This window comes from Macrobrachium nipponense, chromosome 3, assembly GCF_015104395.2.
Source record: "Macrobrachium nipponense isolate FS-2020 chromosome 3, ASM1510439v2, whole genome shotgun sequence".
Classification (NCBI taxonomy): domain Eukaryota; kingdom Metazoa; phylum Arthropoda; class Malacostraca; order Decapoda; family Palaemonidae; genus Macrobrachium; species Macrobrachium nipponense.
This window is the reverse complement of record NC_087202.1, coordinates 32,100,692-32,116,169: the sequence shown is the minus strand read 5'-3', so window position 1 is coordinate 32,116,169 and position 15,478 is coordinate 32,100,692. Positions and strand designations below refer to the sequence as shown.

The window sequence follows — 15,478 nt, the reverse complement described above, 5'->3', positions numbered from 1 at the left end:
AAATTAGCTGTTACATAAAGTTTTATATATGGAAATGTGCGCAATTTTATGTACAATACAACTAAAAACAACCCATGGTTGTAGCTTTTATCAGTTTTGAAATATTTTCATATAAATAGTGGTGCCAAAATATCAACCTTCTGTCAAATTTGACTCGACCAAAATGGTCAAAAACGCAATTGTAAGCTAAAACTCTTACATTCTAGTAATATTCAATCTTTTACCTTTATTTTGCAACAAATTGGAAGTCTCTAGCACAATATTTCGATTTATGGTGAATTTATGAATTTCCTTACGTCCGCGCGGTACTCTTCTGAAAAAATCATAAATTTTTTCGTCTGATTGTCGTAATGTTTGCACCACTTTAAATTAGCCGTTACATAAAGTTTTATATATGAAAATGTGCGCAATTTCATGTAGAATACAAAAAAAAACAACTCATGGTTGTAGCTTTTATCAGTTTTGAAATATTTTTATATAAATAACGATAAGTGCCAAAATTTCAACCTTCGGTCAACTTTCACTCGACCGAAATGGTCGAAATACACAATTGTAAGCTAAAACTATTACAGTCTAGTAATATTCAATCATTTACCTTTAATTTGCAACAAATTGGAAGTCTCTAGCACGATATTTTGATTTATGGTGAATTTATGAAATAAACTTTTCCCTTATGTCCGCGCAGTAATCTTCCGAAAAAATCATAAATTTTTTTGTCCGATTGTCGTAATGTTTGCACCATTTTAAATTAGCCGTTACATAAAGTTTTATATATGAAAATGTGTGCAATTTCATGTAGAATACAACAAAAAACAACCTATGGTTGTAGCTTTTATCAGTTTTGAAATATTTTCATATAAATAACGATATAGAAAAAATTCGTCCTTCGGTCAACTTTAACTCGACCGAAACGGTCGAAAACTGCAATTGTAAGCTACAACACTTACAGTCTAGTAATATTCAATCAATTACCTTCATTTTGCAACAAATGGGAAGTATCTAGCGCAATATTTTGATTTATGGTGAATTTTTTGAAACTGCTTTGTTTTACGTATGCGGGTTATGAATTCATGCATCATTTTGTGATAATATTTTCTCTGTGTTGCCTTGATCATTTTACAATGTTTTATATACCAAAATGATCGAAATTTAGTGTAAAATACAACAACAACAAAAATAATTTGTTAGCTTTAACCATTTTGCTAACAGCGCAATTTGTATACAATTATATATGACATTTTTTTCCGCGCAGTCATATATCCCAATATTTATATATGATAATGATATTTTTTTCATTTCTGATGGTTGCATACTAAACTTCAGGCAATGAAAAATAAAGGAGCCAAAAATGAACTCTTAATCTTGAAAACTAAGCGTGCTGTGATAAAAAAAAAAAAAAAAAAAAAAAAAAAAAAAAAAAAAATTCCGCTTCGGCGGTCACTCCGAACGCCGCCGGCATACGGGAGACGATTTTTAAAGTACCACTTCGGCGTTTAAGGGTTAAGTTCCACGGAATATGACTGTATACAAGAAACATTCTGTTTTATATTCTACTTCATTTTTTATATGCATCAGTAAATGGTGCTAAAATATAAATATCTAATTCTTTCATAGTTTTTACTCCACTATCCAAAAAGTTTAATATTATTACAGCAAAGAAAAGGAAAGGATGAAAAAAAATTAAGGTACAGAGAAAACCTTATGAAAATATTATTAATTAAAATCTTGCAAATAGCTAACATTTATCATTACAAAAACATATACAAGATTATCAAATGCAATATATACCTGTATCGAATACGCCAATTGTCATGAAACAGACCAGCTTCTAATTCTGGTAAAAGTAGAGTAATTGCAGATTCTGCATAAGTATTCACTATACGTTGACCTGCTTTCAGGGCAGTTTCTCGGACAAACTCATTTTCATCTGCAAGAGCCTGTAAGTATTTTTCTTGTCAAAATTAAATACACCTCTTTTAGGTATTAGCACATTACTAATAATAAACATTATAGTATTCTAAAAGCCGGAACTAGCCTCCTGTCAAAATTCTCATAAAAGAACTTTAAAATTACTTAAACTTGGAAACATATGTGCATAACATCTGTCATTTCTAAAAATTGTTGAAAAAAGTGAATTACTTTCATATTTATTAGAACACTACATTAGTATTTTGAACAAGTGTTCTTGCAATGCAAAACAAAAACTATTCATCAGTCTTTAGGTTTGCAGTTCATTAATAATGTTCACAATAATTACCTTCAATATTGGAGGAATGATCTGTCCAATATAAGGAGTGAATTCATCTTGGAACACAGTAGGCAAAAAGATGAACATCATGATATAGCCATCTTTAACATGGGGAGCAATGTCAGAACGTTCAGCTGTGGCAATTATGTCTGGCATTAGACGATGGAGTTTCTCAGGTCCCAAACCTCCAACAACCTGTATTAATTGGCAATCTTGAAAAGAACTCAGAAGTACAACACAATTGTGAAATAATAAACAAAACCCACCTGAACAGTTGATTCTATATAACATTAACCAAACCTTATTGTATGCAAACAATCTTTATAAAATACACTACCACTAGTAAGCTGAGATTCATTATGCTAGATTAATTTTATTTCTCCATTATACTTACCTCTGCCAAGCCTTGAGCAGCACCAGAACGGTCAACACTTGAGGATTCAGATGTAAGGGTCTGCATAAGCCAAGGTAGCAGATCATCAAAGCTAGACTCGCCCATGCCTTTCACCATAGCTCCCAATGCCCGGGATGATACAGAGCGGACCTGATTACAGAAATGTTCATATATACACTTGAGCAGACTTGGTCACAACCAGTTTTGTCATGTGATTAATGAAGAACAGTAGTATTTTTTTAAATTTTTTACTCTGTGTATGTCAACAGATGAAAAAGATCTCATAAGCTATAAATGTAAGGAAAACAAAACAAAATAAAATATACATAAAAAGGGTAAATAAAAAAATTAATCACAGCCATCTACAGTCAACCATAACATAAACAAAAGCATGTAGCAAGTTGTAGGTATGTACAACTTTTAGACTATTTGCATTATATGTACTACCAAAAATTGCATAGCTCAAAACTCAACCTATCACGGATATTACAGTATGTGGTATAGCTTACAAAATAAAATTTAAAAATGACATTATGATAAAATAATGTTTTATATATATACTTACCAGGTAATTACATTGCTTACAGTTTCACTCGCTCCTGCAGCTTAAAATTTGACAATTGCAGTAGTGCTAGTTACATATGGGGTAAGAGAGGAACATCTTCAGCAAGTAGTCAATTATTTCTGCCCATTCCCATATGCATGGAGGAGGGATGGCTCTGATTTGTTATTACTTGGTAAGTATATGCTATATATAAAACATTAGTTTATCAGAAAAATTTCATTTTCATAAATACTATGTAACAGCAAGTAATTACATTGCTGAATCCCAAATTGTCCCAGAGGTGGGATATAGTTAATCCTAACACACACATTATTAATGATAATGAACAAAGAAATAGAAAATAAAAGCGTTTAATCAATGTTAGGAGAGGGTGGAAAGTAAGATAAAAAAAAAAAAGAGAATATGAAAAGAGATACAGTAAAGGAATGAAAGTAGTTGCAGCTAGGGGGCCGAAGGGACGCTGCAAAGAACCCAAGTAATGCCTACAGTACACTGCATGAGGTTTACTGAGAGCACCACCCCCCTTACGGGGTGTAGCAAGGTATGAAACCAGTGACTTCTAACCATACAGGTAGTCAGCTGCCCCTGCCCTGGGCATGTACCTGACTAAACATAACCAAATTAAACACTGATACACTCCTACACCCACAAACATATAAAAAATTACCAAACCCAACCATAAAATTAAGACCTGGAGGGCACTCCATGCACTAAGTGGCCCCTGCCTCCCCTTGAACACAACACCTGATATCAAGGCGAAAATAAAGATAGGAAGAAAAGTTTCCTATGCTTCCTCCTCTAACACCCTGTCAGCCATAGATAACAGCCTTCAAATAATATGTCGCATAGACTGATCAACACTTCCAATCAGTAGCCTGTAAAGTAGATGAAATATACAAATTACAGTCGACCCTCGGTAAACCGGACCCCATTAATCCGGATATCGGATATGACAGACACAAGAGCGTCAGCCAGTATAATTAAAATACATATGTTCATCCACAATTTAAGATAGTAACTGTTCCTCTGCTCGCTGTGTACCATTATCCTTTTTGTTTACCAAAGGTAAATAAACTTCATTTATAGATTTCTATTTTCATATACAGTTCTGTATTTATATTGTACTAAACTGAAATGCCTTTTACTTGTAACTGATTTAACTTGCGTGCAGTACGTATGGTCATAATGCCAAGCTATTATCTGAATGGGTAAGGCCAAGCTATTATCTGAATGGGTAAGAAGTACTGAAGTCAACAGTTTTACCTATCTGCTGCCTGACTGGTAGCTACAGTATGATGCTTTATATGTTTCTACGAAACAAGCATAAGACAAAAGTAAACTTTACAAAGAAAATAGCTGAGTTACTGACCAATACTTGTTTTTATGTGGCAAATGACATGAACTGAGCAAGTATGCTTTTTTGTGGCAAATTTGACATGTGGCGAAGAATAGAGAATAGAGAGAGACTGGATAGAGTAAGAAGAGACGAGAGAGAGAGGAGGAGAGAGATAGATATCAGAGGACGACTGAGATGGCGAGAGAGAGAGAGAGTTCCTATATGCAACGTAATTCTATCATCATTTTTATCCTCTTTTATTATATTTCTCAACAATTTTGAAGGAAGGAATTCATTCTATTCTTCATAATATCAGTAGAATACATACACTTAAAAACTACGTACTATATTCAAAACACACACACTTACAGACAGATTACTACAGCTAAAACCTGATTGGCTGGCTGGTTGCCATGGTAATCTGTTGGTCAATAACAGCCCTCTAATTCTGCTCTATTTATAGACATTTCAATCACAAAATATGACAGCAAACTGTTGATGCAGTTATTAGTACCAATAAAGAACAACCCTCTCGAAGATCGATATGATGAAAAGTATTTTATAGTCATACTTATCGCTAAAATTCACAGATTGAATTACAATTAGTATTTGGATCATGCATATTTTTGCATTTTATGGAATGTTTTGGTTGAAAACAAAATGTGTTAATGAACATATGGTATTAATTGTCCAACTATTTTATTATTGATCATGTTAATGAATAAATGAAATCAAAAACATGAAAAAAGGAAAAAAATTTATTTGCTGCAGTAAATTACACAATTATGCCTTCACGTCTTGGCCTATAGTCAAACCAAAATAGCATGGCAGGTGACAGGAGGTTTCTCTTGGACTATATCATTGAGAGTTAAGAAATATTTTGGTAGTTTTACCCATAAGGAAACCTCCCTAATTAAACCTAAAACCTTAGTGGTAAAGGTGAATTAAGCACACAGACAGAGTGTTTGCTGATTACCAACTTGGTCTTGCTGTTGGAAGCCCACAAAAGAGGGGTTCTCACTCCTACATAAAGGGAGAATGAATGAGTCTCCCCCCTGCTTCTTTAAGTACATTATAGTTGTCGTATTGTCGGAGTGTACCGTCACAATTTTCTCGTGTACTTCCTGTGCAAAATGTTGAAGACATAGTCAATTGCTGACATCTCCTTTAGGTTGATGTGCCAGTGTTTCTGCTCTTCAGACAACAGTCCCAACACTTGATCGCCCAGAAGGGCTCTCCCCCATAGATCGGATGTAAAAGACAGAGACTTGCCTTGAGAAAGTCTGCTTTCTGAGTTCTACCAGCGAAGATCCTCCTTGATTTCTAAGAAATTAGAAAGACAAACATATCCAGGAGTTTCTTTCTGTCCCAGTTGTCTCGTAGGTAAAATTGAAGAGATCTCATATGGAGTCTTCCAAAATGAACTGAATGCAACTGGGGGATGGAGAAAACTGAAACTCTGAGAGTTTATCACCATCCCAATATAGGGAATCGTCTGAGAAGGAACCAGCTGGGACTTTGGAACGTTTATGAGAATGCCCAGTTTTTGTGCTAACAGAATCATCTCTGTAATGCCCTCCATGCACTTCTGCTCCGATTGCAAGCTTAGAAGCCAGTAGTCTAGAAAAAGGAATATGTTTATTACCCTCAGGACTCATGAAAACTTGTGGAGCAGTTGAAAGACCAAAGCATAAGACTCGAAATTGGCACCCTCATTCTTGAAATACAAAGCAAAGGTACTTCCTGGACCTCTGATGTACTGGGATGTGGAAGTAGGCATTGTGCATGCCTATAGATACCATCCAGTTGCCAGTTGCCCTTCTGAATGGATGACATGATAGATTGTGCTGTCTCCATTCTGAACTTCATCTTTTCCACAAAGAAGTTCAGGGTGTTCACATCCAAAACTGGTCTCCATCCCCTTGATAGTCTTGGGGACTACAAATTAACGATTGTAAAAACCATCCCAACTTGATGTTCTTTACTTCTTCAATCACCCTTTTCTCAAGGAGGTAAGCAACTTCATTCGCGAGAGCTGAAAACCTCTTGGAGCCTACTGACTAGGTGGTCAACACGGTGGGTCTGTTGGGCAAAGGAGGTTCTTCTCTGAAAGGAATTGCATAACCTTCCTTTAATACTGACAATATCCAATCTTCTGCTCCCCTTATTTTCCACTCCCTCCAAAAATGCACGAGCCTCGCTCCTACAGTGCATGGAGGACCTGATTTTCACTTCCAGGAGGAAGGCTAAGTTGACAACTTCTTGGCAGGTCTGGCTAAGAAACAAAGATTTGATCTTGATGTTGGATCTGGGTCTGTTACCTTGAAAATGCAGCATCTTCAGTGGGGACACATTCCTGGTACTTGGAGGAGTTAGATCTCTAGGGCACCTTGCGGAGCAAGCGAGGTCTTGAGTGCTCTTCTTTTGGAGCTCTGAAGATATCCCACTCACTGTTGAGCTAGGAAAGAGGTGTCAATGTGCCAAAGGAGAATACAGTAGTGTGGATCCTACAAGTTAGTGAGACTTTTCGTCGTGAAGGAGCTCAAGAGCTCTCTCTTCTTTAAGACCCCTAATGTGTATAACAAAACTAAATCCTGGGTCCCATCCCTTAAGCACTTATCAGTACGAGAGGACATTGAGCCCATCTGACGCTATTTCTTCAGGTAATGCTAAACAATTCTTGATCTTTCTTACTAAAGTGCCCACCGAACAATCTAGGAAACTTAGAACCTCAAAAATCCTAAAGAGGCTCCTGAGTAGATGACCTATCTCCATAAGGGAGAACATTACCTTGACTACACTGAAAGCTGACTTAGGTGAAGAATTTATGACACTGGAGAAGTCTCCCTAGGAGGAGGAAGCCACTCCCAGAGAAGGAGCTTCCCTTGTTTCGAATGTCAAATAACTCCACCGAACAAGACTTGAGCGCGATAACTAAAAGAAGCATTTCTTTGCTCCATTTTCTCAGCAAGCCAACTATCCAATTCACTGAGGGGCCTTCCTCGCCTAGGAGGAAAGAACTATTCTGGGTAGTCTGTCCTGTGCAGGTTGGTCTGATAATAAGAATGTTGAAACTGGAACAGCAGGAACCACAGGAGTAAAAAACCAGGGAAATCAAGCACAAGATACTTTAACAATGCTGCAAAAGCAGTAGGAGGGGAGCCTTGATCCCCCTCTTCATCTTCATCATCCACCTCCAACAATACAGGTGACAGCAGTGGACCTTTAGTCTTCTTAGAGCAGAGCCTTTCTTGAGTAGGCCTAGAATGTCCAACAACTGACACTGAATTTTGTCCCCATCCTCTGGGACTAGCGACGGATCCATAGTCGATACAAGATGGGTGGCGCTGCTAGTTTGGCATTCGAAGTCCAGCGTGTTGCAGAATACTCTGGGTGAACCAAAGGTGCAGCACCAGTACGAGGCACATTCTTAAATGTAGACATCATCTTATGCACTGGCAAACACAGAAAAGCTCGAGTTGGGCGTCCCTGAGTGTTCCGGTGCTAATGGGTACCCAGTGGTTAGGGGCAGCTAAGCTGCTCATGGGTGCTCCAGCTCTATTGGGCACTCTGTTTCCATAGAGTGTTCTGGCGCCATTGGGCACTATCGAGAAGAAAAGGAACGTCTCATGGAAGAGCACCCTGGCTCTAGCACAGGTCGTTCCAGAGAAGAATGTTCCGGGGAGTCCCACGAACTACATAAAGGTTTTACTGGCTCCCTAAATCTCTTACACAGCTCTGTAGGAGAGCAAACCAAATCTCAAGCAGGCCTTTTCCATGGCCGTGATTTGTCACTAAAGCGCCACTGGGGCCTATTCTCATGACTGTGCCCCTCAAAACTTGAGGACTGCCTGTGCACTTCCTTTTGGATGCCTTTCCAATGGCTATCCTTAATCGTAACCTGGAATACTACAACAGGTTTGACTGACGGGACGACTGTCCGTGGGCAGACCCCAACAACCTCCTTATGGCCTCCGGTATGACTGGTCCCAATTGCAGGGGAATACGCCAGTGACTTTTGCCTAGGAGCATCAGCAGGACAGACAGCCACCTCCTCCACTGACATTTCACTAAAATCACATCCACTTTTCTTCTTGAGGACACACTGAACTTGCCAACTGGGACACTGTCTCTACAAAAGACCATTTTAGCATCAAAAACCTTACTAATCTTCGATTCAAGGCTGGCAAGGGGGTCTGGGTCAGAAGCTAAGGAGCTGGGTAAGGGAACGGGTAAAGTAGTCGAAGGACTAGGAACAGGTGACAAAGTGGGAGCAGGCATAATATATTAAAATCATCTACAGAAGACTGCAGAATTATCTAATGTCTTAGTGTCAACGATCATTGACTTGGCTCTAGTGGCCACCTAACGTCTCCTATCTCTGTCTAATTTTAATAAGTGATAACCTAACACTTTCCACTTCTTGGCCTTCCACTCTGCACATTCACTGCAAGTCTTGTGGATAGAATATTCCTGCCCCCTACAATCAATGCACAAAGTGTGCAAGTCATATTTCTCTTTAGTCAATCTGGTATTGTGCAAACCTGGTATTGCAGCCTTTGCTGAAATACCTCATTCTAGCAGCACTAGTGTCCGACATACTGAAAAGAGAATATTAGTCATAAAAAAGTCAAATCCGATGAATTGTCTTTATTACTGTCTCTAACAGAGAACTAAATCAAATAACAACAAAGTCTGGCTACTACTACTTCACCAAACTAATCCGAAGGAAAAGACGATGAATATCACATCCAAGCTGACCACTCACAACTGAAACTCAATGAGGGCCAGCAAAAAACAATCGACTGCTTGCTGAAGTTGTTCCTCTCTTACACTGAAAGTGGACAGAGCTAATACCTGCACCTACATCTACACTAGAGCTACTGCAATTTTCAAATTTTTCAAGCTGATGGAAAGTTAAACTGTGAGCAATGTAATTACTTGGTAAGTTACCTATATATAAAAACTTACTTTATCATAACACCACAGGTCTAGACACTGATTATACTACCCAAAACACATTATAAGGGTATCATAGCATATTTCAATAATGAATCATACATCTTTTCACAGTACTGTACTGAAAAAGACTAGATAATGCTTATATTTGTAAGCTCATATCAATGTCAGAAATGAAAACTAAGAAGTTACTTGGATAAAGGGATTGTCAATTGTGGTTTTTTTTTACAATATTTTTTCTATGGTATCTTCCATTACTGATAACTTGAAGGTAATTAATGGGATTTTAATTTCAGTTGACTGGAACCATATCACCAAAATCATTAGTTACTACTACCCTATTATAATAGGCTGGTCAAATGCCCCATTCCTGTTGGGAAGGGGTTCCTGGTGACTCTGAAACCCAAAAATTTGGAGGTAAAACTGTAGCAATTTTATCTTAAACTTTTTCAATACCTCAAATTCTCTTTTATTGTCTTTCTTTATGCTTCCAAAGTCCTTTTAAATTTTAAGATTTGTAATTGTCACCTTAAAAGTACTACTTTTAACATACAGAAAAAGGACTATGCATTTTACAAGAAGATATTTAAACATACAACTATACCCTTTTAATTGACTGATACTAACAAATGATAGAAAACATAATCCACCACGTTATTATTACTGCATATTTATATTTACATCCAAGAGCACTGAACTCACTTTGGGAACAGGATCCAGAAGAGAAGCTTTGAGACCTGGAATGATGGCAGGTAGATACGGCTGCAAGTCCTTTTGGTCTGTGAGAGAGTACATATTCCCAATAATTTGCGCAGCCATTTTACGAACCTGTAATTGTTAAGACACTTTTAGAAACTATTACACATTTATCAGAGCTGTAATTAAGACTATATTTAGGAACATTCTCTTATCAAAAACTCGATTCGCCATTATGTAACAAACCACACTGGTAAACCATTCACCATCCATGAGGCCATCAATCACAATATACTTTGTGCAGTACTCTGTGAAGGGTGATAAAGCTTCTTTGTAGTGATCATTCACACCAGCTACAATATATGTACCTTTTCCTTTTCATCCATTTCCACTGATATCTTCCTTCTGTGTGTCCAACAGATTTAAATTACCTTCTTTAATTATTCAGTTATCTATAAGCAGGAAAAACCTATTTTCATTATTCGCTGTAGAGTCCTCGAGTAATTACCCTTCCATGCCCTACCAGAGCTCCATGGTGACCAGACTAATATTAAAGAATTCTCTTGTACTTGGGTATTGTGTCATAATGATAAACATAACACATGATGGTATATAAATGGACTCAAAGATAAGAGGGCATTTTCTTTTATCTGTAGCGAAGCTGAACCCATTTTCAAATGTCAAAACCCACAGAAGAAGAAGTGAATATTGTGCATGTGCATCACCCATTTTGTTTACGTGTGGCGCGAACAAGAATAGGGAGCCATTACTCTCCATTGGTCAATGCAGGATGACCTTTTGCCCAAATCTCATGCCTTTTCGTCTGGAAAGTGGGAGGGTTTTGAGGATTCAACAGCAACTAAAAAAAATTGGTTTTTCCTACATCAAAACCCATTTTTTGATAGTGTAGTCACTTGTTTCTTCTTCAAGGAGCTTTACAAAGAAACTGACCGGTGATGAAAGGCTCAAACTCTCAAATTTTAATCCCAAAAACCCAAAAACATTTCTGGTCTGAGGTCAAGCCACAAGTTTCAAGGCACCATTCTTTATTCTAAATACCTTCAGGCTTTGGTAACAAAGAATAAGAAACTAAATACAAACTTATTTTTTGGGGTGAAGTTTTGTTGTGAGAATCTCCATGTTTGACTATTATTGTTTTCCCCAATACTCCCACTACCTGAGCAGGCCCTCTCCATTCTTTTTCATTTTCCCTCTTAAAGAATACCTCATCTCCTACCATTGCTTCTTCAAATTTATGTTCTCTGATGTTTTTGTTTAACGCTATTCTAATTTTATTACATGACTCATTTTTTATAAACGCTTCTCTGGCCTTGTGCATTGGATTCAGTGCGTCCCTTACCATACCCTCTTCCATCCATTTTTCTCTGCTTGCAGGGCATGAACTTTCTTCTCCCATTAGGTTAGGCAGTGAAGGGTTTTTTCCAAATACTAATTGGTTGGGAGGGAAACCTCCATTATTCATTTAGCAGTTCCTAGCACTCACTACCCATTTCAATGCTATGGACCAATCTACTTCCTCCTCCTCCTCCTCCATCATCTTTCTTACACTTTCCTTGATCATGCCTACAGTCTTTTCACATAATCCGTTGCTCCACAGAGATTCTGATGCTGTAGCTAATACTTTAATATTCCTATCTTTCTGCCATCCTCCTTACTTTTTCATTATGAAATTCTCCCCCATTGTCTGACAATATTTTGGAAGGCGCTCCAAATATAGCAATGGTAGGAGATGAGGTATTCTTTAAGAGGGAAAATGAAAAAGAATGGAGAGGGCCTGCTCAGGTAGTGGGAGTATCGGGGAAAACAATAGTAGTCAAACATGGGGATTCTTTAAGAGGAGTAGCTACGATACATGTGACTAGGATTCAACGATGATCACAAGATACAGAATAGATAAAACCCATGGTGTGAAAGGTAGATCAGATGGCCCAAATGAAGGGAATGTAGATTGGCAAGAAGGAGAGGAGATAACAGTAGGTGGGAGAAGGAATGCAGACACAGAAGAGACTATAGAAAGAGAGGTGGAAGAGGAAACCGTGGAAGATACCGGGGAAAGTGGGTCAACAGAAGGTGAGTTAATGGAAGAGATACCAAAATTCAGAGAGGGAAACAGAGTTAGAGCTATAAACAACGATACATTACAAGTAGAAGAATGGACTATATTAGGTCTTGCAGGAAAAAGATCAAGCCAATCATGGGCTGATTCGTACAATGTACAAGACTTACAGTCAGGTGACAAAGGGTGGGTTAACTTGAGGGATTATAGTCAGGTAGAAAAAATTGAAGAAAAAATTTAAGATGAAGAGGTGGTGTTGCTGGGATTTGAAAATAGAAGCATAATGGAAGCTAAAGAAAAAGAACTTCAAAGTTGGAGAGATAACCAGGTATATGAGGAGGTAAATGATGTTGGACAAAAAGCTATATCTACAAGATGGATAGTAACTGAAAAGATAAAAGGGGGGAAAGGATATGTAAAGCAAGATTGGTAGCTAGAGGGTTTGAAGAAGAGATGGCAGAGTGGGAAAAGGATGCTCCCAGGTGCAATGCTGAAATTTTAAAATTCTGTCTAACCATAATAAAGGTGAAAAATTGGAATTGTTATACATTGGATGTCAAAACTGCATATGTACAAAGTGACGATATACAAAGAGAAGTGTATTTAAAACGACCTAAGGAAGATGGATGGATGGTTTTGTAAAGTGGTGAAAGTAGTGAAGGAGCTTCATGGTGAGAAAAGTGGACTACAACCTAATATATTCTTTTGGAAAAAGGACAATAAATTGAATGGCATTTTGTGTACACACATAGATGAATTTTGCTACGGAGGAACTGAAGGCTTCTTAAAGGAAACGATTGGGAAATTGAAAGGGAAATTGCAAGTAAGAGAACAAGAGAATAAAAGGTTCAAGTATATAGGAGTAGTAATAGAGCAGAAGGAGAATAGATTTTCCCTTAATCAGTGGCAGTATATAAATTCTATAAGAGAACCAGAGGCTAGAAGATATACGGGTAACAGAGTGCTAGAACAAAAGGAGTTAACTGAGTATAGATCAGTGGTAGGGCAGCTGAATTGGGTATCACTACATATCAAGGCAGAAATATCATATGATGTTAGTGAATTAAGTAAAGCATTTAAAGAAGGAACAACTCAGGATATAGCATTTAAAGAAGGAACAACTCAGGATATGAAGAAGCTTATTAAAATTGTGAGAAAAACTAAGAGCGTGATAGGCGAAGTTACAATAAGTGAGATAGAAGAAGAAAGGTTTTTATTGGGAAGCCTATGCAGACACTTCATTTGGAAACAGAAGATGGCCATACTCAACTGGGTTATATTATTTCCTTGTCAGATGGGAGGAGAAGTCCCATATGGTGGAAGTCTAGGAAATCCAGGAGAGTGGCAAAATCCACCATTTAGGCCGAAGCCCTGAGTGTTGGGGAAGCTATAGAAGGATTGATATATTTCAAGCATTTGTGGGAAGAGGTAGTAGGAGGGAGAAATGACCGCCATCAAATCGAGCACCGCTGTTAGTAGCAAGAGATTAAAAATAGATATTGCAGCAATAAGGGAAACCATAGAGTCAGGGGAAATAAAGGAGGTGATGGATAAAAGGAAAGGAGCAAGTGGCTGATGTATTAATCAAAGCAGGAGTTTCAGGGGAATGTAGTAGAAATTATGTAGAGGGTAAAATGTTGGAGGATGAAGGAAAGTAAGAGGGGACTATGTTAGGAAACAGTCACGGGGTGGGAGGGAAAGAGATAAGTGGGATTATATATTGTATAATTGTTATTGGTATTTTATCCATTGTTGAAATATGGTGGGTGTGGGTGTCCTATATATGGACAGCATATGGTTGATTCTAGAAGGAGTCTGTTGATGTATTTAAGTTGTGTTGTGACGTCATAGGCTGTGACATCATAGACAAGATGGTGGCGGCATTGGTGGGATGTAAACTAACACGGGGCAGTAGGAGACATGTGCGTGTGGTGTTTGGTTGGTAGGGGAGAGCTCTCTGTCTGGTAGGAGTTTTTGGGTCTTAAGTCTTGTTGTGCTGTTGATCTAAGGTGATTTCAGGAGTATACTGGAGTTGGAGAATGCGTACAGGTGGGTAGATTATTCATTTGTGTAAAAAAAGTTAGGCTAGGCTAAAATTCAAAATTACTACTCTAATTACACTACTATTGAAATTTCTTAAAGGTTGCTGTCAGCTCAACCGCAACTCGATGTTTACATTTTCTCAGCTGGGATCATATAGATAAGTTTCTTTCATTGATTTGATTTTGAATTATTCCTCAAATAGGCAATTTGTTAAGAAGATATGCCAATAATATATATGGTAAAATAGTTTTATTACCTTTATCATTATTTTATTTCAGAAAATCGGCTCAGTAGTAAATGCAATATTTATGTTTTGTTAAGCTTCTTGGTAAAGAAGAGGTTAAGGCTCTGTACTGTCATACAGTACTTTCAGGGGACAAAATTTATCCATATAAAACAGCAAACACCCTAGTGAGCCTATCACAAACAATACCAGAATAAAATATCAAGACATAATGAGTCTAGAACCATATATGAAGTACAGAGTATCTGGCCTGTTGCTACCACAAAACCAAATGATAACCACCTGGGAGATGTATCAACGAGACTTAAATTCACTGCATGGCATCTCCATTTCCCAAAGGCAAGCATCAATATTCAAACTGTGTTTACAGAGTAAAGAAGTGCAGCCAAGGAATGTTGACTGTATCTTCTATGGGTAATGTTGTTTGTATCGTTCATGAGTTAGAACAGGAGGAAATTTTGGTTCCTTGCTTCATGATAATTTCCACACATATGAAAGATCCAAAATGTAAAAGTTTTCTTCTAAATTCTAGACTTCTCCATAGCTACTGTCCAGGAAGGGAAGGAATACTCCATTTGGCCTTGAATTGTAGCAAGTGTGAAAATAGTCAAGGTTGTAATAATGACTCATTCCCATGAGCTAGGTCTCCAAAGTCAGCTGCAATAGATGGATCAATTGGCTTCCAATCCTTGGGACACATAAGCTTTTTGGAGGCAATGTGTAGTCACAAAGCTGACAACTGCCTCAGTCCTAGTGAAGAATTCAAACCAAGAGAGTTCCCACTTGAGAAGTGCAAACCTATGAACATCTGTGGAGAACAATGAACAATTTCTTCCCAAGGAAAAAATTAACTAACTATGGAATAGTGGTATTAGTGTTTTCAATGCCCTTTTTGCATTGTATGGCAGAACAAGGG

General features: G+C 37.7%; 1 protein-coding gene across 1 annotated transcript in view; it reads right to left on the bottom strand.

The window, feature by feature from the left end:
- LOC135221689 (stalled ribosome sensor GCN1-like) overlaps positions 1–15,478 on the bottom strand; it is a 339,764-nt gene that overhangs the window by 77,733 nt on the left and 246,553 nt on the right. Inside the window, exons 28-31 of the mRNA XM_064259421.1 lie at positions 10,205–10,330; positions 2,643–2,792; positions 2,258–2,443; positions 1,789–1,937 (exon numbers count right to left, since the gene is read on the bottom strand). Coding sequence (XP_064115491.1) covers positions 1,789–1,937; positions 2,258–2,443; positions 2,643–2,792; positions 10,205–10,330 — 611 coding nt within the window. The remainder of the gene's footprint in view (positions 1–1,788; positions 1,938–2,257; positions 2,444–2,642; positions 2,793–10,204; positions 10,331–15,478) is intronic.